At 43.1% G+C, this 21,513-nt stretch overlaps 1 protein-coding gene across 2 annotated transcripts in view; it reads right to left on the bottom strand.

Annotated features, from left to right (window-relative positions):
* Nucleotides 1–2: 2 nt before the first annotated feature.
* STK38L (serine/threonine kinase 38 like) overlaps nucleotides 3–21,513 on the bottom strand; it is a 37,794-nt gene continuing 16,283 nt past the window's right edge. Inside the window, exons 2-14 of one of the 2 annotated variants that reach the window (XM_064654185.1) lie at nucleotides 14,204–14,348; nucleotides 13,139–13,190; nucleotides 12,287–12,409; nucleotides 11,713–11,796; nucleotides 10,703–10,826; nucleotides 10,081–10,235; nucleotides 9,286–9,388; nucleotides 8,628–8,689; nucleotides 7,658–7,775; nucleotides 7,368–7,491; nucleotides 5,700–5,795; nucleotides 4,785–4,876; nucleotides 3–3,600 (exon numbers count right to left, since the gene is read on the bottom strand). In XM_064654185.1, coding sequence (XP_064510255.1) covers nucleotides 3,473–3,600; nucleotides 4,785–4,876; nucleotides 5,700–5,795; nucleotides 7,368–7,491; nucleotides 7,658–7,775; nucleotides 8,628–8,689; nucleotides 9,286–9,388; nucleotides 10,081–10,235; nucleotides 10,703–10,826; nucleotides 11,713–11,796; nucleotides 12,287–12,409; nucleotides 13,139–13,190; nucleotides 14,204–14,337 — 1,395 coding nt within the window. In that variant the 5' untranslated portion in view covers nucleotides 14,338–14,348 and the 3' untranslated portion in view covers nucleotides 3–3,472. The remainder of the gene's footprint in view (nucleotides 3,601–4,784; nucleotides 4,877–5,699; nucleotides 5,796–7,367; nucleotides 7,492–7,657; nucleotides 7,776–8,627; nucleotides 8,690–9,285; nucleotides 9,389–10,080; nucleotides 10,236–10,702; nucleotides 10,827–11,712; nucleotides 11,797–12,286; nucleotides 12,410–13,138; nucleotides 13,191–14,203; nucleotides 14,349–21,513) is intronic. The other variant, XM_064654184.1, reaches the window with a different exon arrangement.

Below are 21,513 nucleotides of genomic sequence, written 5' to 3'. Positions count from 1 at the left end.
ACTTTACAAAAAGAATGCTACTTTTATTTTCAAATGCTGTAAAAAGCCTCATATAAATTTTTATAATGCTTCTATGTAACTTTCCCAACCACAACTAATGAAACAGTCTAGGAAAAATAGAGCAGTTGCCGTTTCGACTCCGAGGACGAGCTGCTGTGAGATCCCGTGCTGGAAGGACAAGGTACAGTGTGTTACAATGCCTGTGGGACTGAGCAAGTGAGAGCACTTCCTAAGCATTCACTGGCTAAACTGCAGCATTCTCTGCTGGCTGTGGCACAGAGGGATTGTCCCCTCTTGGGAAGGAGACGCCACATCCCTGCCCTCTGGGGAACTTCCCCCCTCCAGGGCTGTCTTCCATACTGAATCCAACGGCTCAGGTGTTTAACAACTGACCTATAAAAAGAACACTTATGTAACTGTCCAGCAAGGCAAATTCAACAGTGCAACACTGGATTTCTGAATGCTGGCAAGTTTTCCTTTTGTAAACTCCTTCTGCACTCCAAACAAGCCTTGCTGATGTCCTGTACCTAAGGCCACTCACTCCCGCTGGTTGGAGATGGCACGAAGTGCAAAAGCGCAGTTGCAGCTCCCAATCCAAGCTTCCTCCCCAGTTCCAGGGAATTCAGATCCAGGCTCTTCACCTCCATCGATGCACTCAAGTTTTCCCTGCTGGAATAGGTTAAACTTCCCAGCAAAGCTCTGCTAACGATTTGCATACAACAATTCCACGTTTTAACAAAAACAGACTCCCAGAAAATAAATTTTCACATGGTTGCAATCATCAAGCCATTTCAGGATCTTTGGTACTCCAAGAATAAGAAAAATAAATGGCACAGTGACAAACTTCACCAAAGGAAAACACACAACCATCCAAAGGAATCAGACAAAAATAACAAAGGATATGTTGTACTTCCACTTTTTTTGAAAGCCAGTATACAATAACCTGCTGTTCTCTTTAATCCATTATAGTGTCACAGTTTCACCTTTAAAAAAACCAAACCCCTATCATCCTAAAAGCAGCAGTTAATATTGTTTAACTTGACTTACTGATTAAAATAATGCTATGTTTTAAAAAAAATTAATTAAAAAAATCAACTACCACAATACAGGAGTTTATGCTAGATAGGCTGCAGGCTGTTTCCCTATGGATATAACTCCTATGTGAGCACTGATATGATTAATCATCTGCAGTTTTAAATGAGTAGTATTACCTTGAGTGTTACAAATAGAAGGGTTGAGCTTTTGCCCGAGTTTGTAAACCAGTGAGTATGTACAGACATAGTTGTTTAATAGATAGCTTTAAATTAAGTGTGTATTTATCTGCCCTTCCCCAAACCCCACAGGAAAAAAAAATAGATCACCAGTATCACTGAGCATTTGCAGTTTCCATGAAACTTGTCTTAGCAAGTCCAAGCAAAGACTTGTTTTTAGGTCATGTTAAAAGGGTCAGTGTGGGCTTTTGGAAGGTGGTGCTTGCAGGAATTCCAATTCCAGTGCACACAGTGCCCCAGGAATGAGCCTGGAAATGAAACCCAAGAAAAATTGTTTTGAATAGCAGTGTCCTTTTGGGGCCAAGTTTCATCTTGGGTGTTTTCTGCCTGAGCTCCTCTGCCTTGAACTGAAGGCCTTTGAAAAGGCATTTCCTTTCCCGAGAAGCCTCAGGAGCTGTTGGGGCACTGGCAGGATGAAGTCTGGAGGGTGGATTTAAGAGAGTCATTGTTTTTGGACAGTCTTTGGTTGGCCACAGGTTGAGCTTCAGCACACTGGAGAATTTCTGAGGGACCTTGTCCCAACAGCAGTAAACGGGCATTAATTAGCACAAGGTCTGGGGAGAAAACCTGGGAGATCCATGAGCTGTTCCCACCTAAGTCCAGCACTGAGGCAAAAGTTTAGCTTAGGTATGTTCTGATATAACTCTGTGTAAACTCTGGGCCCTGAGGCACTGGCTGCTCCTCGTGGATGAGCTGGAGACTGCAGCTTTTTTGTATAAAGAACAGATATGAGATGCTTGAAGGGAGACAAAACACTGAAGGAAAGGCATCACTGAAGCCCTGGAGGAACCCAGCAGCTGGATCAGGGAACCCAGCTGGATCAGGAAAGGCTACCTGCACATCAGAAAGGCACTGATGCACAGAAATCTTGCTGGTAAATGGTCTCTTAGGCAGCAGATGAAACCCTTCAGTGTGTTTTCAAAGCATACAAGTCCTTCAGAACAGCTGATACAGCAATAAATATTTCTCTAATGGCATTCCAACAGTCACTTTCATATTGCTGCAAAAGCCAGACTAATGGAGTCTTTCCTACTGGATGCCCAAACATCCTGTGCTTCAATCTGAGGGGGCTGCAGAGGTTTTAGGGTGCCTTTCACTGGTGTTCATCTCATGGCCACATTAGAGGGAGACACTACAAGGAGACAGAGCCCACTGGAGAGTCTGAGCCTCCTGGGACACTCCACTTCCCCTAGTTGGGCAGAGGCTGCTCCAGGGCATTCTGGAAAGAAAAGGATTCCTTCTGCCTGGAACTTCTTAGGGAGAAAAAAAAAAGAGAAAGCCCCAATTTGATCACTTTTCTAGAGTACATTTTGCACAGAGAGAAAAGGCTGCTTGAATTATGAGCAGCAGAGGCAGGAATGCAGTCCTAGAAACTCCACCATCCCTTCAAAACTTTGTATATCAGAATGTTTCCCTTCTGTTAAACAACATCTTGCTCATTTCTATTCAGATTCCTCTATTCTCCTGGAGCTGCCAGCAGGCATCACCACCTTGAGCAGCAATACCCATCAGAAATACCACTACTGAAATCAGAAATGCCCCTACACAGACCACAGATCCCACTGCCACACACAGTGGGAAAAGGAAGGGATGATGGGCTGATAAAGTCCTAGACTGGGGGGAAAATGAGAGCAGAAGCAGGACACTGCTATTTAAAATAATTCCATGGGGTATCTGCAGACCACAAATGGAAAACTCTCGAGCAGCTGCTCAGAGAAGTTGGCAAATGTGGGCAATTTTATTTTTTTTCATACTGCATATCTAAACCCCAGCAGGTGAGCAGGCCAACAACAACGCTGCACCAAATGATATGTTTTCCCTCCTGGGTGGATTAGATGGTTTACAGTACAAACAAAGCCACAGTACAGAGAGGCAGCATTAACCGTTATCCACACATAGGCAGTGCAGGAAAAGGGATGCACGTTCCTTTTATTCCAGTACCTTTGTATAATAAAGTTAACAAAAATATTCAAATATTAAAAAAAAAAAAGAAAAAAGAAAACAAAACAAAATGAAAACCAAGCCAGCTGGCACTGCCAACCAATTCCTGTAGTAGTCTCAGAAATCCTAATCCTGTAGAATTTCCACGTGAAGTTGATGCGCACCAGAGTCAATGTGTTGATAACGAACGCCAAGCAGGTCTGGTGATGCACTACCTGAGGTTTGTGGTTTCAATTCCTTCTGGGGGTTCATGTCCTGCCTCACAACTTCCCAGCTTTCATGTAGGAAGGGATGGAGCCACGCTGAGTAAGCCCTTCAAACCTCTTGTAGGTGTAATTGAGGAAAACCCAGTCTTTAGATTTGTAGTCAGGCTCCGTTGTGTTTGGCACTGGAATTCAGAGACAAAAAGCAAACATGTGGGAAAAAACCCAAACAGTTAAAACCAGTGCTGCCCCTGAGAGGACTTTTCACAGATATAAACAGCCTTGAACTCTTACTTCCCTCCCAGCAGAAATTCCTGGAAGAAATCCTGTGTTTAATCAGGTCAGTTGCCTTTTGTCAATGGTCTGAGAAGAGCTGAGTTTTCTGAATATTCTTAGTTTTCAGCTTCCGAATATAATTCTGAAGTTGAAAAGGGGTTTTTTTTGTTTGTTTGGGAATTTTTTTTATTATGGTTACACACTGCACCAGGCTCCCAGACCTTGAGAGAAACCTCTCACACACCCACAGGAGACAGGATTACAAAACCCTTAACATTTATGATGCTTTAAGCACAACAAACACATTTACACACCACAAACAAGACATATCCAAGTTCTTCCAAGAGAATATTAACTCTCCAAAGACTTCTCTGCTTAAAGCTTCAGCAAGGCTTGCACAGCCTCATTTATGTGCAGGCTGCCATCCTGCATGCTGACAGTCACTGGGGTTCTACATTTACCTCTCTGGCTTCTGCTTTTATACCCTTGTAACAATATTTCCAACTTAAAATGCCAAACATACCAATATCAAAGTTTGTATTTAGGGATCTACAAGTACAATATCACTGCCAGTGGGTCTGAAGTGCCAAAACAACACAAATGCTCTTGGCATTACTCAAATGTGGACTTAAACAGCTTTACTGAGGCACTAGAGATAGGTTGTTTTGCATTAAAAGGAGATTTTAATGCAAAGTCATCAAAGGACAAATTTCCTTGCCATTACATAAAAGCCATTTCGGAAAAAGAAAACCACAAACCCAGATTTTGTATAATTCTTATGCATAATGTTTTACCAGAATCTGCATGACAGGAAACTGTACTGCTTTCTGTGCTCACTGTCTGTGCAAACTATTTTTACTAATTGATTGAACTCTTAAATTTTCTGGGTTTCTTTTATTTTCTACTCCAAAGTCCTAAGGAAGAAGAAACTCTAAGGGATCCCAGGTTTACACTTATATTTCAAAGGAAGTCTCTAGGTGGAGTCTGAGTATGAGGGTATCAGAAAAATGATTATAAACAACAAGCAAAGCTCCTGTGGAGTACTTCTGGCTTGTTAGAGATGGAAACGTGGAATTTTCAGTGACAGTCTCACCTGGCTGTAAAATATCAGACTCAGGGAATTCATCAAAATTGGAAGTATCATCAATACTTTTGATTTCTATCGGGATTGCAGCTGGTCTTTCCCTGCAAGCAGAAATAAATGCCAGCATAGTGAATAGCAGGAAAAGACACCAAGTTACAGTTTTGTTTAACTCAGGTTTTTACAGTACAACACCCCTTTAATTCAGAGCACAAAAGTTCCCCTGTGTCCATCAAGGTGTGTCTGACTCATCTGTTTCTGGCATTCACTCATTCCCTATCTAGCACTGGGATCTTTCTGGCAGGCTTGGGGAAAACATCATTTTCCCATTAACTGGAAGAGCATTCCAGGCTTATCTGGTTCCCAGGTATCACTGCCATCACAGGCCCAGCCTACCCAGCCCAGCAGGATTTCGCTTGCATTTGGAGCCATCAGATGTGCTGCTTTCCAATCCCAGTGCTCATCCAAGCACCTTCCCACTGCAGCTTCTGCTCTTGCCACTGTCACCAGCATCTCCCATCCCAAACAGGTTGGCTCTGACACATTCCTGCTTCAGCAGCTCCACAGTTTAGGGAGCCCTGGAAAGAGTTTTAAGGTGTTTTGGAAACTGCCCACGGGATATGTCCCACGAAAGCCTTCCCACTGGGACACGGCCCTGTGGGAAAGGTAAGCATTTCCAGCTGGGAACTCAGACAGTTGTGATTATTACAGTTACAATTAAATCCAGAGCAACCTGAGGCATCTCAAGGCAGTTAAACTCCGATCAGATCCATGAGTGTCAGCAAGGCCTGAATACCCACCTACTGCCTGCAGCTGCCTTTCAAAATCAAAGATAAATTGGAAATAATCATCCTTGACATCATAGTACATGAAATTCTTGCTTTCATGGCTTTTATTCTCTCTCCAAAATGTGTGTGTATATATTACCTGATATGTCCCCAGTCTACTCCTTCAAAAAAGGGATGACTTTTTATTTCCTCTACTCCGTTGCTACCAATTCTGTTTTCCGAGTCAGTACAAAACCTGAAAAAGGGGAAATAAAATAAAGGGAATGTTACAATAAATGCAACCAGAAGCAACAGTATCCTGTAGCAAGAATTTCAGGAGGTTGCAACCAGGAGAGATGAAAAATAGAAGCAGAATATTGTGAGTCACAAAAGAAAAGTTACAATGCCAACAATTTCCACCTTTTCTGAACTTTTGCATCCCCGTCTTAGAGGTCTGTGAAAAGTTGCTGCATGTTCCAGTCCTGTAACATTAGTTTGGAATGGAGGCTTAAATTCCTTACTCAGAGGCTGGAGTAGCCTCTGAAGCATCTCATCCAGGAGAGGGTGAGAATTCCAATGCTCACCCAGGAGTTCCTTAAATCCCAGCTGTCCTTTGTATGTGCTACATTTTTTTTTATGCTGCCCTTGCAGACTCTTTGAGGGTGGCAAAAGGTGTCACAGTGAGGGAGCTCACACAAAAAGGGAGCTTTGTAACATGATATGACACCCACAAACAAAAAAGTTTGGTCTTGCCCAGTGTGGAGTCCTCTGGAGACCTCTTGGAAATGGGAAACACTTGGCAGCATAGGCAGGGTGTTTTGACCTCATTTTAGTAGATTATCTCCAACTAAAGATGTTTGACCCTAATTTAAATCTTTCCATGTATGGAGACAAACTAATAAATGCCAGTAGTCATTGTATGAGTAAATTCATGAGCAAGACACACTAACAAATATACTGAAATAATTAAAAACTCCCCAAGCACAGCCAGGATTGAGGAGGAAGAATTCCCCAGCAAGGAACTCAGGATGCTGACAACATGCAGGAAGGTTGAGCAGAATACTGGAGAAATAGATACTGAAAATGCAATAAAACTGTTTTACACAATGAGGATTAGCAATAATTAAATGATTTGAGCTGTTGGTATCACTGCAACTGGATTCAGGATCACTGTTTTATTAGTTATGTTTTTGTGTGCTACTGCAGCATTGCTTGAATAATAAATAATAATAAATTCTAATTTTGTGAAGTACATTCCCCTTTCTGCCTGCAACAAAACTGTGGAAGTTTCTAATATTAATTTTGAAAAGAAAAAAAAAAAGGAGGAAAAAATACCAAAGCCAATACCCACCCACCTCCCCTCCTCTCAAAACCTCTGAGGACAAGGGAGCATTTCTGCCTGACCTTGTAACTAAACCCCTCACAAAAACTTCCGTGCAAACTGATTAAAATGGATTAAAAACTGGAATTTCAGAAAAAGCGAGCAAATCCAAAGCATCCAAAAATTTCTGTTCAGTGCATTAAATGCTGGTGAGCAGTTATTTCTTAGTCTCCTCTGGGAAGAGAAAAGTTGTGTGTTAATCCCTTTTTTCTCCCTCTTTTTTCCTTGTCTGCTCTGTTTCTCCTGATACCATGGTCCAAATCAAGATGATTCCAGCTTATTCCTTCATGTGAAACACACGGCAAAGGGGGGAAAAAAAAAATCCATCAAGGATGGTGACAGAAGAAACCAACTGTCCCTCCAACGTGAAACTTCCTTCCTGCAGAACGGGAATTGAATCCCATGGAAGATGCCCCCGGCTGAGCAAGTGGGGCTTTTCTTACTGACCTTAGGATTAAATCCTTGGCTTTGTCCGAAATGGGCACCTCTGGAGGAAATACCAACGTTTCTTTCCAGTTCATGACTTTCCTGTAAGTCTCCTGTGGGGTTTCTGAGCAGAAAGGTGGATACCCTGCACAAATAAACAGGAAACTAAGGAGCTTTTCCCAGGAGAGCAAAGTGACCCGGGCCTCTGCTTTTGTCAGCAGGGCTCCCAAATCTCACAAGCCCCAAAGTTTCCTCTTTTGAACAAATTGACAAATGTTACCTTTGAACAATTTTCAAGTTCTTTAACTTACCTATTAACATTTCATACATAATCACTCCCAAAGACCACCAGTCACACAGCTTGTTGTACCCAGTCTGCATAAACACTTCTGGTGCAATATAGTCTGGGGTTCCAACAGTGGAATAGGCCTGGAAAAAAAAAAAGGAACAAACTCTTTAAAAGATGAAAACATTACAGTTTTACACTTTGCAAAACCTTTTCCTGGGCATTCACATATATTTGGATGGACAAGAATAAGTATGAAAATTCACAGTAAATAAAATCCCAATATTATTCTTTTATATGAGTAAACACAGAGAACCTTGCAAGTAAATGGAAATCATCTTCCTAAACGTGCTGAAATCAGGGAATATTCCCACTGCAATAGGAGAAGGACATTTTAGCCAGAGTTTTAGGTAGCTCTGCATTTTATTCAACAGACCTGGGACATTTAGAGTTGAGCCAACGGAAAACCGAAAATGGGGCTCCTTTTCCAAAATGTTGATGCAAGTTGATTTTGGCTTTTTCTTCTCTCTGTTGGACTGGTCTACCCCCACAGTTCTGCCACATCTGTCTTTACTGACCTGGAGATGCAGTTTTTTCAGGGATCTAATTCCAAGTAGGAAGAGGGCTGTAGAATAGAGTCCCTATGAGGCAGCATGTCTCATGAGGGAAGAAGAGACAACCCAAAACACCTTTTGGGAATAGTGCAGTAGATCATTTTTTAAATGGAGTGTGCAAAATAAAAAGTCACAAAATGTGAAAATTGAATTTTTTTGCAGCTGCTGCTTGGGGAAAATCATGGACAGGGATGAAACTGCAATCCCAGAGACAGACACTTTCCTTTGGTTCAGTTAATGCCAAAGCTCCCTGTATTATGTGACCATTCTTCACTATAACGCTGCTGCCAACACTCCAGTGCCAACACACTCCCAAAACATAATGATTTATGTTTTGAGGGTTCGGGGCAAAAAACTCCAAATATTATTTAATGAACTCACCAGCTGTCGCCTGTTCTTCTTCCATGTTTCTGCTTTCCTCTTGGAGTTCATATTCTGAAATGCTAATTTGAAAAATAGTTATTAGATAAGAAATTAGTTTATGAGAATTAAGAGAAAAAAGATGGGTAAGATTTCATTCTTAAACAATAACTTTTATATCTTTAGAATCCTTTAGTCTGGAAACAAATATTCAGTTATAACTGAAACAAGGGGGAAATTAGAATAACTACTGTCCAATTCACATGAAACTCATGTAAGTAGGACATATAACCAGCAATTCTAAATTAGAACTTGCTAAAAGTTTTAGAGATTGATCCAAGATCAGCTTCTGAAAAGCTTCATGAGATTGTCACTGATTCCAGTTCCTTGGCACATGAATCCCATGTCCCTCCTGAAAGATCATTTCTGTAACTTCACTAACATTAAATTACCATAATTATAGACACATTACATTAAGAATTCATATCTAATGTGCAAACATACGGGAACACCATAGAAATCATAATTTCTTTCCTGTCCCAGGGAACAAGCATTTCCAGTTTTCCAATGAAATGCAATCAGCCTGCCCAGTCTTGCTTATCCCAGCACAAACACATGTCCCATGTACAGCTGCAGCTCCAAACTATTTAAGTGTTTAACTGGGGCAGCTTATACTCACAGAAGTCACTTGGTGGGTTGTGGGTGAGGTTCCTGTAGAACTCTGTCCTGTGAGCTTTCTTTAGACCTGTGCAGAGCCCAAAATCAGACAGCTTTACATGACCCTAAAAGAAAAAAAAATCAGAGAATATGAAAACATTATTTAGAAAGGCAGTGCTTGGGAAAATAAAGGTTTTAATAACTGCACACACTTTCACAGGACAAGCAGGCAAATAAAGTCTGAACCTTGATGTACTGGCAGAGTGGGTTTTCTCTCGAACAGGTTATTTTTCTCCCAAAATGGTCATATCTACAATTTTACAATAGCTGAGGGCAGCTACTTTGCCAGGTTGTGTTTTGAAACTGGATACCACTGTGACTGAGAAATGCTCCAGGACAAAATTCCTTTGCCTTGTTTTAGCTTTAATCAGGTTGCCAGGCATCAGTGCTGGACAGAACCTCTCAAACCTGACAGCCTTGTGTAGGTTGTGATAATGGTTGGGCTGGATGGTCTTAGAGGTCTTTTCCAAACTCAACAATTCCAGGATTTTGTGATGATTAAGCGGGCTCACTTTATGGTCAGTCTGAGAGTGTTGTGAGGGGGAATAAAATCAGAGAACTGTAGGAATTCAACTGATTACGTTCCAGTTACTTCAAGGTCCAGGAAAGCAAGTGGATCACTTTTTGCTTTGTTAGAGCACACAGGGAAAGTACAGTGACCATTTCTAAATCATGGTGGTGGCACTACTGGCTCCCACCGAGCAGCACTGTGACCTACAGACTGGGATCTTGGAAGTTTAACGTGCACGGGACATGCCTTGGCATCCAGCAGAAGGTTGTCTGGCTTAATATCCCTGTGGATAAATCCCAGCTGGTGAATGGCATCTATGGCCAGCACAGTTTCAGAGATGTAGAACTGTGTCTCCTCCTCTGACAAGGTGTCTTTCTTCATCAGCAAGGTCATCATGTCTCCTGAGCAGAGAGAGGAAAACCCAGCTTAGGAACCAGAACATTTCAATCACCAGACTCTAAGAAAACCCAGTAGAATCCAAACTTAACCTTGGAACTGGCCTTACAGTTACTAATTATAAAACTGTTACTGCAAGGACCTACAAACCCAACTGACTTTTTCAGTAAAGTGGGTGTGAAGCTGTTAAAAATCCTAAACAGGGATTTTAATTGGACAGCCCAGAAAAACATAGTCAATTTTAACACACATTACACTTATTGCACAATGTCTTTTTTGTAATTTCTTTTTACTGTCAATAACTCTAGCAGTAAGTAGTAGAATAGTTATTTAATTCAAGTCTACTTAACACTACTTTATAACCTTTTCCCTTCCCCTAAAAATCAGGAATGGTCACATGCCTGGAACTTCATTTAACCAAAAGTTAAGGAAGAAGTGCCTGTACCACCCAAAGCCACAGCACACAGCTCACCTCCAGGTAAGAACTCCATGATCAGGTAAAGATTCCTTTTATCCTGAAAGCTGTAAAACATTTTCACTACCCAGGCTCCATCTGCTTCAACCAAAATATCTCTTTCGGCTCGGATATGGGCCACCTGAAATTTTTTTAAATTACTGTTATTAAAGGACAATGAAATATTTCAACATAATTTTATATTCCTAGTCCTATAAAATATTTTTCACGATGCTTAGCAGAAAACCCTTATTTTCATGTACTTTTTCTACTCATTTGTCATGGTTTTTTACTAGATCCTACAAAGTCCTCAAAAATTATCCCCCAGAAACCCACAGAAGTTAACTCAGTGTTGAAAATAACAGTTCACACCACTTTGCAAAAGAAATCTCTAGAAACACAACTTGTTAAGCTGGTTTTGTTTGTTAGAAAGAATAGACAAAGCTGGTGGAAAAGATGAAAGTGTTTCTCTAGTGAAATACAAGGCAAATGATGGGTAAGGTTTGGACTAAAGTTACTTTTAATCTGCCTTTTCACTTGAGAAATCCACCCTTGATTTCTTTGCTAAAGTACTTTTAGCTAAAAAAGTCAAAGCAAAAACCAAACCAAACAAAAAAAAAAAAATCAAAGCAAAGAACCATAACAAGACAAAACCCAACTTAAAAAGCAAAACAAAGGAAAACAAAGTCAATGAAACACATGTTGGTATCTCACCTTTAAAAGAGTTTTTACTTTGGAAGGGATTATTTCTCAAGAAACATTTCCCTTGAAATGGAGTTTTACAGATTCAGTACTATAAGGTCCATCTTGATAAGCAGAGCAAAATAAAGTCTTTGTCACTATTCCAAATTGGTTGTAAATCAAATATTTTTAAAATGCTGTTCCATTACCTTATTTCCTAATTTCTGCTTCTTTTGTGCCGTGGTGGCAACTCCACAGACCCTCATTGGGTTTCAAAGGCTTCAAAGACAGCAAATATTTTCTAGACAGGCTAACTTCGGAATTTAGGGGATTTGTACACCACAAACCTGCTCTTTCTCCAGCATATCTGCTTTTCTTAGGATCTTCATTGCATAAATATGACCTGTGTCCTTCTTCTGAACCAGGCGTACCTGTGATGGGAGATACAACCCAGTCAGTCTTCCCTGCATCAGAAACCACATCCTGGCACGGAATTCTCCTGGAAGGCTCCCAATTGCCAGGCATGGACAAGTTCTTTTGTTAAATATTTAAAAATACAGTGGAAAAAAGAATATTTCTACACGGCATACACACAGTTGTGGCTTTAGGAAAAGTGAGCAGGCACAGTAAATTCCAGGCAGGCTGGGACTGTGCAAGCTGAAATTCAGGAGTGGATATAACTGAGGTGACACATGGCAGGAAGGAGGTTTATGAAGAGCTGTGCAACTGCAAATCCATCATTTCATGGGCAACATCAACTTGGAAAGCCATGGGAAGCCCAGGGCCTTGAGAAATTGGTGCAGGTAATTAATTACCAGACTTATCCCCTATGGAGAGCTGCACAAACAGCTCTTCTTCTGCAATAAAACTCCCCACCTGGAACTTTTTATTCTGTAATTAAAATGTTTTAATGCCACAAACCTCCCCAAATGCTCCTCTTCCTATAACTTTCAAAGACTCAAAGTCATCCAGGCCAAGTCTGGTCCTCTTCAGCCTCAGAAACTCTGTTTCCTTGCGAGCGTGTTGGGACCTGCGCAGCTTTTTCTGAGGAAACACGGGAATTTCTAAGTCATTTGACAGCAGAAACTCAGGATATGCAATCTCCCTTCTCTCTCTGGAATCCCAGTGGGAGAGGCAAATGTAAAAGGAGAGGTGTTTCTGGCGCTCAGGCACCTGCCAGACTCTGTGCCTGGATACAGCACCGTTTAAAGCCACAAGATGGCATCACACACCCACCTTCTCCCGCTTCCCAAAAGATCCACAAAACCTCAGGAATGACCCAAAACCTCTTCCTACTTATTTCCCTGCCTATCCTGAGGGCAGACATGGTGTAATGGACCTCAAAAAAGCAACTTAGTGACCAAAGCTCTGTGAGATGGTAACCAGAGATCCCTCCTCATCCGCATCCACATCCAAACGGAGCAAAGCTGGGCCAGTTTGTTGTTTAAATCAAGGAAACATGGTTCAGCATTTTGCTTTCTAAGCACATCCTACCTTTTTTTCCCTTGCCAAATATAATAGCAAACAATTTTAATCTTTGAAAAACATGCTGTGGCCATGTGTCATAAGAACTAAGGGTGGCATGAAAAGCCTTAGCCAGCCTTATTGGAAGGATGATTCAAGCATATTCCTGGCTTCCCTAATAAACAATTTTTTTTAGAGGGGCAACACTTTACAAAATAAAACTTGCTGTCTCGCTGGGTGATGTTTCTGTAGGCTCCTCAAATCCTATTTTTGAAGCAGTTTTTAAGGTTATTTAAGTAATATTTTTACCTCCTCATCTGCAAGGCCTTCCTCTTCCATAGCCACTTCCAGCTTCTTCTGCCTGCCAAGGGGAGAAACAGGGGATTATTTATTAAAACCCAAACATAACACTGCAGCAAGACAACACCTTTGCTTCACATGTTCCAAACACTAAAGAATTTGCCTCAAATGAAAATGTAAAGGCTCACAGCCCACTCCACCCAGTTACTCATTTGTGCCCAAAGCTGTCAAAAACAGAGAAGCAAATTTAAGCACATACTTCTGGATTTGCAGAATTAGGCATTAAATATATAATAATCACTCTAATGACTTACATTTCTTCATATATATCTTGAATTAAGGCTGGTTTTATCAATTAGGATTACAAAGCAGAATAAAAATGGCTTTTTCACTGTTTCTGTCTCAGCTCTACCTCCAAAACCTCCAGCTTTCACCCCCACCAGTCCAAGGCTCTTCCAACTTGTGCCATGCCAGGCTAGGAGGCTCTGAGTGGGGAGCAAAGCCTGGGAATACCCTACAGCTGGCAGGGGGTCAGCACATGGCAATGTGGCTGCTGGACCCCTCTTTTTCCACCCTCAGGACACTTCTTGACAGCATTGACAGGATGCAGCTTTCCAAAGGCTGGTTATTCATGGGCAGCAGCCAATTGAAAGGCTGGTGGTGTCTTTCTGCACTCGGGGAAGGACAGCAGGATCCCCCAAATCAAAGTCCCTCAGTAGACAGTCTGTTCTCCCAACTGGAGTCAACTCCATTGCATGGAATAATGAGTAAATGTGATGAAGAGAGAAGCCCTGCTGCTTGAGTGAAAACCCCTCAATTAAAAACATATTCCCAGGGGAGTGATAATTTCACACACTAATGACAATCTAAGACACAACACTCATCACAATCACACACTTGGGGCTTTGACGCTTCACTCAAGTGGCACTTCAGCACTCCAGGGACGGGACTGGGCTCTCAGAGCAGCTCAAGTGGTGCTGACCAACACATTCAAACTTCCCACGGGGATGGAAGAACAAGCACCACCAAAAGCAGGAAAAGCTGCAGAGGGGTGGGAGGGAGCAGAGGCAGTACCTGGTCTCCCTCTCCTCATGCTGGATGATGAGGTTGCTGTAGAAGTTCTCCAGGGTGAGTTTGGCCACTGTGACTCTCTCCCGGGTGTGGTTGCTCATGGGAAAGGATGTTGTGGTCCCTGCAGTCATCGCCATGGTAACATGTACTGGAACACAGCATGGCAAACTATTACTCACTCCAGAAAAAAAACAGCCCTCTTTCCCACTCTCCATCTCCAAACTCTCCAGAATTCCCAGGGAAGGCACTATTCTTCAGATACATGAAACCCCGTTAAAGAACTTTATTATCAAATTATCCTGAGAGAGCAAGATATGCTTCCCACTCTCTGAAAAAATAACATGTTGGCAAAACAAAGGCTGAATCAGAGCGAAGAATGATGGAATGATGCAGGGGCAGCTTGTCCACAGATGAGGAAAATGTCCCTCTGGAAGATCTGAGCCCAGCCTGGGGGAAGAAAAAGGAAGCACAGCACAGAAAGGAAAAGGGGAAGGTGAGAGAAAGACCCCTCTCACCTTGGTTGGACATGTCACAACCCTCTGACAATTCCAGAAACTAAGACCAGGATAAAATGAATAAAGGAAATGGATAAAACCCCTAATCCCAATCCACAGGAGAAGCTGTTTCAAGGATAGAAAACAACTCCCAAATACCTTTGAATTTTAAAGCTGCTCAACAAAGTTACGCGTGGATTTCTAGAAATCATCACATCAAAACACTGGAATTGCTTTATTTCAAGTGGAAAACTTCTGTTGCTGCAGTTTTTTGGGTGGTTGGGCATTATAGATCAAGAACCAACCACCAAGAATAGAAAAGCCCTTCCCCACCACAAGGCCATTCCTCTTGTTTCCTTTCCAGCCTTACAGAGCTCCCTGTGTTTAGATTTTCCAAATCAGAGGGGAATCTCCTTAGGCAGCTGTAAATATGTTACCCATGTAGATAAAGCACTTATAGGTTCTTGCATGTGGTCACTAGGCATTTAAAAACTGGGGAGAAAGAAAGAGGAAAGAAGAAAGGCTGCTCTCCTCAGGAGCTTTCATCTTGATCCCAAAGAACTTGGATGTTTGAAGCCATTCCCCCTTGTCTTGTCCCTCCAGGCCCTTGGAAATAGTCTCTCTCCATCCTCCTTGTGGGCTCCCTTCAGGCACTGGGCTTCCTGTTGGTTATTTACATAATCCTTCTACTTCACCAGGGAATTGTGAGGAAGCCAAAGCCCGAAGTAGGATTAGGATATCCAAGCAGATCCTAAGACCTTCTAAAGTGAACTGATTAGAAGTTTCACACAGAAGGAAATTTGCCTGTCCACAGCGGGACAGGAGGATTCCTGAACTCTGCTCCAGGCTTTTTTTGGTTTGATTCTCCCTGTCGCTCTCTGCAAGGACAGGATTTCATCCTGGGGATTTTTCATTGGATTTGATGATGTGACAATAGGATATTTGTTGCCAGAGATGCAGCTGTTGTGTCACAGATAAAGGCATTTTATTATTATGGAGATGTTATTTTAGCTGTGTATGTTGAAGATGCCAGAATTCTGAGAATAAAAATATATATCTCTATATAGATACAAACATGGCATTTAATGGCATTGCAGCTGCTTCAAAATGATGTCAATATTTCTATTTTTTTATCAATCTTTTTAATCAATCTTTTATACCCTTCAGTCTTTCACTAAAGAAAGATGAGATCTGTCAATTCTTAATAGTCTTGACTAAAAATTAAGGGGGTCCATTCTTCACACATAATCCATGCTGGATATGGCTCCAAAAGCTGGGAGAATTTAGCACTGTTCTCCCTGTTGAGTTTGTTTGGACAATTTGACACCTTTTTTTTCTCCTGATAGGTGGGAAAATATAAATATAAAAGAGGTGGATAAGAGCAAAGCCGACACTGTGTTGACATACCCAGATCAAACAGAGCAAACTGTGATTAAGTTATTTCAAGAAACAACCTAATAAAGTAAAAACCTGCCCTCTGATAATTTTGGAGCATGGGATAGAGCAGCCCTAAGCCAGGCTTGGAATGGATTAAACTTAAGTTATAACTGGCACACTCCAGCACCGGATATTTCTCCTTTGCATGTCTCTTATTCCTGGGAGGATAAAACAACACTGCATTTTGATTTCCTGGTGATTTGTTTGCTCCTTCAAACACTCACAAATTCAGGCACTGCCAAATCAAAGTCACCGGGCTTTACTTATTTGTTTTACATTTGAATCCTGTAAAAAGGAGACCCCAATTCCAGCACCAGCACATCATGTTACCCACAGTGGGGCTGCCCCTCACTGTGCTCCTACAGTAGGAAGACACAGAGGAGTGTCCCCAGTTATTTCTGCCACTGTGGAAAAATAAAAAACAAGCCAAAACCACAACCAAAAAAAATTGTGAAACCAAGAAATGTCCTAAACTCTCCAGATTCCCCAAAGTAAGAGGAAAAGAGCACAGACCTGGCAAGGTATCCCGCAAAATCCTGTGGGATTTCTCACAGCTGAGAAAACCTCCTCAGGTTTTTCCTCCTGCCTCTCTGCTTCCACTAAGGAGCCCCCAAAACAAGGCACAAATCCACATCCCAAACTAAATAGCCAGCTGGGAGTAACCAAGCGCAGCCCTTAAACATGAGCTTTATAAACAAATGATGCCGGAGGGGACGGAGGCGGGAAGGAAGAAGCTTCAAAATAGGACCTTTTATTGACAGCATAGAGCCTGGACTGACCTCACCACATTAACGGGAATGCTTGGAAAAGGTGCCACCCAAGAGTTCTTGGAAATGCCCTCAAAAGCCTCCTGAGTTCACCCAAATTGATGGCACTTGCATAATGGAACCATTCCACTCCTGCTGCATCACTGGCCCACGAGGAAGGGTCATATCCAACCAGCCACACTTGGCCAAAACTCCTCTGGCTGACAAGGATCACAGACCTTTCTTTCCAAAGGGCTGGGAATGTGGAGGAGAAAGACATCAAAGGGATCTAATGGACAGGAGACACTGGGCAGGGCACAGCCTGCGGGACAAGGCTCGGAGCTGCCAGGAACAGGGATTCCATATGTGCTCCTGGCCTGGAAACAGAGCCAGAGCCTCCTGCAGGGATGGCTCAACTCCCAGCCCGAGCCTTTCTCCTTGCGCCTGCTTGGCATCGCAGCAAGAACCTACGGCATGAGAATGAGGAGCTGTGGATGTGCAGCAGCCAGAGAAAGGTGGGACAGCAGCACAGAGGGGAGGAGAGCAAGGATGTTCACGAAGGACAAGGGGGAGCAGGGAACAACAGCCAAATGCTACTGGAGTGTTCAAGAGACTCCTCTGAGCAAGTCTCTCCTGATCCATCACAGAACAGTCCAGTTGGAAGGGTCCTCCTCTTTCTAGTAAAATAATGTTGCCTAACTGACCTTTTTATTCCCAGACCATTCCTGACTGGGAAGTAGAAAAAGGCCAAGCAGCATTTACTCCAATCTACACCCCCGTTTGTTGCAACAGCTCCAAGTCAAACTCTCGATCCGTTTTCCTGACTGAGTCTCCACATTTAAGACCCCCCACCCTCAGACTCTGCCACACCACTGGTAACTCAAAGCTCATGTGCTCTCTGGGGCACTTCTTGGCAGCTCCCACAGCCTGTCATTAATGGCTTCCTCAGATTTCCTTGGATTAAGACTCAGGTTAATGAGAGCAAAGCCACTGAGGCTTCCAATCCCACCCGCTCCCAAGAGGAGAGATGGAAGAAGAGAACTCAAAGCACGTGGAGAACTGATCTCTCCTGAAACAGAGTGGGATCCCTTCCTGATCAGGAAGGGATGAGAAGACAGAATCCAGTCTTATTTTTAAAGCCATGTGTGTAGTATAATAATACCACAGCTCTGGAATAAATTTACTCTGTACTCAGGGCATATTTCAGTCTGGGAGCAAACCCCCAGAGAGAAAAGCACCTTTTTCCCCACAGGAAATGATGAAGTTGCTGGATCTTCCATTTGGATTTAAAATGTCAAGCTACATGTCCAGCAGGACAGGGAACACCAATCCCTTCTCCCAAATAACCATATCAAGTCAAAGAAAGGCTGCCAAGAATTTTCATTCACCCACCCAAGCACACCCCTAAAGCCCAGCAGTCAGGAAGCTGCTACAGTAAAAAGGGTAAAACTGCAAAGTTCATGAAGTACCCATTTAAATTCCAAGGGAGTTCGGCTCTTCAATGAAAGCCTCTGGATAAGGCAGGTACCAGAACATATTCCTGCCTTTGAAAACTCCCTTTTTTTTCAGCATGTCATTGAACTTGCCCCTGAAATGAAGCACAAACATGGCATTTCTCAAGAAATAGAAGGTAAAGCAGAAAGGAGCGAGGCTTTTGGTGCTGGACCAGTTCCCAAGTAAACACACAGATATCAATAAAGTGGTACCTTCAGAAACTCCAGTTATCACTCAGTGCTGGGGCTCTTCTGGGGGAGAAGTGAGAGCTGCTTGGCTCCTTCCAGACAACACAGCACAGCAGCTCTCCAGGCCAGGCACTAAAACCCACTGCTGACAAGGATTGTATTTAAGAATTGCAATGCTATCTAGGAAAGCAGCAAGGATACAGCAAGGCTTGGAGTACGAGCACCAGCCCTGCTGTCTCCAAATCTGAATTCTCTTAAAGACAGACAGGATATATATATATAAAAATGAAAAAAAAAAACAGCCCAGCACACACAAATAACAGCATGATTCACACCAAAAGAGTGGGCAGGGACAGATAAATGGGATAAACAGCCCAAGGCTCAGCAGGACGCTGTGGTGTGACATGTTCTGAAACACAGCCCTGGGTGGTGTGAGCCCACACACAAACAGAGCAGGGATACAAATGCTGGACAACAGCTGAGCGTTCCAAGGATGAAACCAAAGGAAAAAGTGGTCACACTGTGGGATCAGCCCCAAGGAAAAAGGAGTTCCTGCACTACGGTTTGTGCAACTGTGCTGGGTATGTTTTCACCATCCAATTGTTGGTACTGAACCTCCTCCTGGAGAGAATCATGGAATGGCCTGGGTTGGAAGGGACTTAAAGATCATTTAGTTCTAACTCCCTGCTCTGGGCAGGGACACCTTCCACTAGCCCAGGTTGCTCAGAGCCCCATCCAACTTGGCCTTGGACACTTCCAGGGATGGGCCAGCCACAGCTTCTCTGGGCAACCTGTGCCAGGGCCACCCCACCCTCCCAGGGAAGAATTTCTTCCCAACATCCAATCTAAACCCGCTCTCTGTCAGTGTGAAGCCATTCCCCCTTGTCCTGTCACTCCAGGCCCTTGGAAATAGTCTTTCTCCATCTTTCCTGTAGGACTCCCTTCAGGTCCTGGAAGGCCACAATTAGGTCACCCCAAAGCTTCTCTTCTCCAGGCTGGACAATCCCAACTCTCCCAGCCTTTCCTCACAGCAGAGCTGCTCCATCCCTCTGATCACCTTGGTGTCTCTCTTCTGGACTTGATCCAACATCTCCATGTCCTTGCTGTGCTGGGCCCCCAGAGCCGGAGGCAGCTCTGCAGGGGGGGGGGGGGGTGTCTCCCCAGAGCGGGGCAGAGAGGCAGAATCCCCCCCCCAAAGGTGCCCATGCTGTTTTGGGTGCAGCCCAGCACACAGTTGGCTTTCTGTCTCCTTTTCCTATAACCTCCTTTAAATCCATTTCCAAAGCTTTTGATTAACACATAAAATGCTCCAGGATCCTGAAGCAAGGCAAGAAAACCCCACCATTCACATCTATGTCAGTTATGGCCCAGTATTTGTCACGTCTTGGAGCCTGATCTCAACACTTGTGTTATTACTAAATACAGCTTTCCACGTTCAGAACAGAACCTTGTCCACAGTTCACTCATATCAATAAAAAAAAAACCACAACAAAAATCTTCAGCTCAATAGGTTTTGACCTAATATTCCCATGCCAGCCTCAGGATGATGCTGGCTGCTCTTCCTGAAGCTCAGAGTTATTAGATCAGCATGTTCAGCAAGCACTGCTCTGGAGGATGTTTCAGACAGAAAAACAAACATTGCACTATGAAACAATTCATGTTTTCAGTAGCATCACCATTCACAAGCCCCTGTTTTATTGAATCGTCTACCTAAAGGAAGCAACAAATAAAATAAAGCAGATACTTCACATAGAGATTCTTCTTCTTCAGTGCTATACTCTGACACCCTCCAGTTTTTACAACAGTCCCCGCTGAGAGGGAAAAATTAAATAAAACTGCAACAAAACATCACTGACACTCCCCAACATTCTGCTCGAGTAAGTTTTGCTACTCTAAAGCTACAGGATGAATTATATTTGTTCTATTTAAAGCAGCACTAAGAAACGAGTAAAATTAGCCCTGTCAGAACAGGCTTTGCTATTTAAAAGCAAAAGATGCTCAAATGTTTTGGCCATTTTAAGTCATTCCTGCTTTCCTCATGGAGTGTCTGGGTGAGCCACCCATTATAGTCCCAGCTAAAAGCAGCAAGTGCTCCATGACTTGCTAAACCGAACCCAGAGGACACTCCCAGTCTCCGATTTCCACGGCTGTGGGAAAACCTGGAGAAGTTCACAGACACTCAGGGCACAGGATGAAAATGCTGCAGCCACGGTGATGGTGGTGACACCACAGAGACGCACAGGACAACAAGGCCCAGAGACCCTAAACTCTTAATTAAGAGTTAAGAAGACCTTAATGCACCCAAAAAAGATGCTTTCAAAATAAAGCAATACCTTAGAGAAGACTCCTACACCTATAAATACCCCAAAATGTCAACGTGGGGCTCTGAGTAGAGAAGGCAAAAAGCCCCTCTGAGACACACCAGCAGCCCCTCCCAGCCCAGGCCATGCTGTGCACACACTCCAAGCTGGAATGAGCCAGGACTGAATGGAGCCATCCTGTTTTCCATCAAACCATCTGTTTGTTTCCCTCCCACTGCTGCTCCATGGTTTGTGCCAGCACGAGGAGCTGCACAGCCCAGACTGAGGAACCAGGATGAAATGAATTCCTTTAAAATGGCTTAGGTGAGGCTGCTTTCACCTGCCTGGACTGACAAGGGCCACTCTTCCCAAAGCTGAGCCTGCTCCTTCCTTCCCAGGGAGTTTTCCGAAAGCGAGGACTAAGTGACGGCACCTCCTCATCCTAATTTGGCTCCCAGAAACTAATCTGGGAAATCATTCCAGCACACCCACAGTAATGATAAGGAAATATTTCCTAATATGGAATAAAAACTGAATATTGGAGTTGTACTGCACTCCAGGACTTCCTGCTATTCAACACGGCTCTCCCATGGATGGGGCCGGGATTCAGTTCTCTGCCACTTTCGACAAGCAGTGAACACAAATTCACTTCCC

Source organism: Pseudopipra pipra, chromosome 5 (genome assembly GCF_036250125.1).
Source record: "Pseudopipra pipra isolate bDixPip1 chromosome 5, bDixPip1.hap1, whole genome shotgun sequence".
Classification (NCBI taxonomy): domain Eukaryota; kingdom Metazoa; phylum Chordata; class Aves; order Passeriformes; family Pipridae; genus Pseudopipra; species Pseudopipra pipra.
Note: the sequence above shows the minus strand (reverse complement) of the source record. Positions and strands in the feature narration are given on the sequence as shown.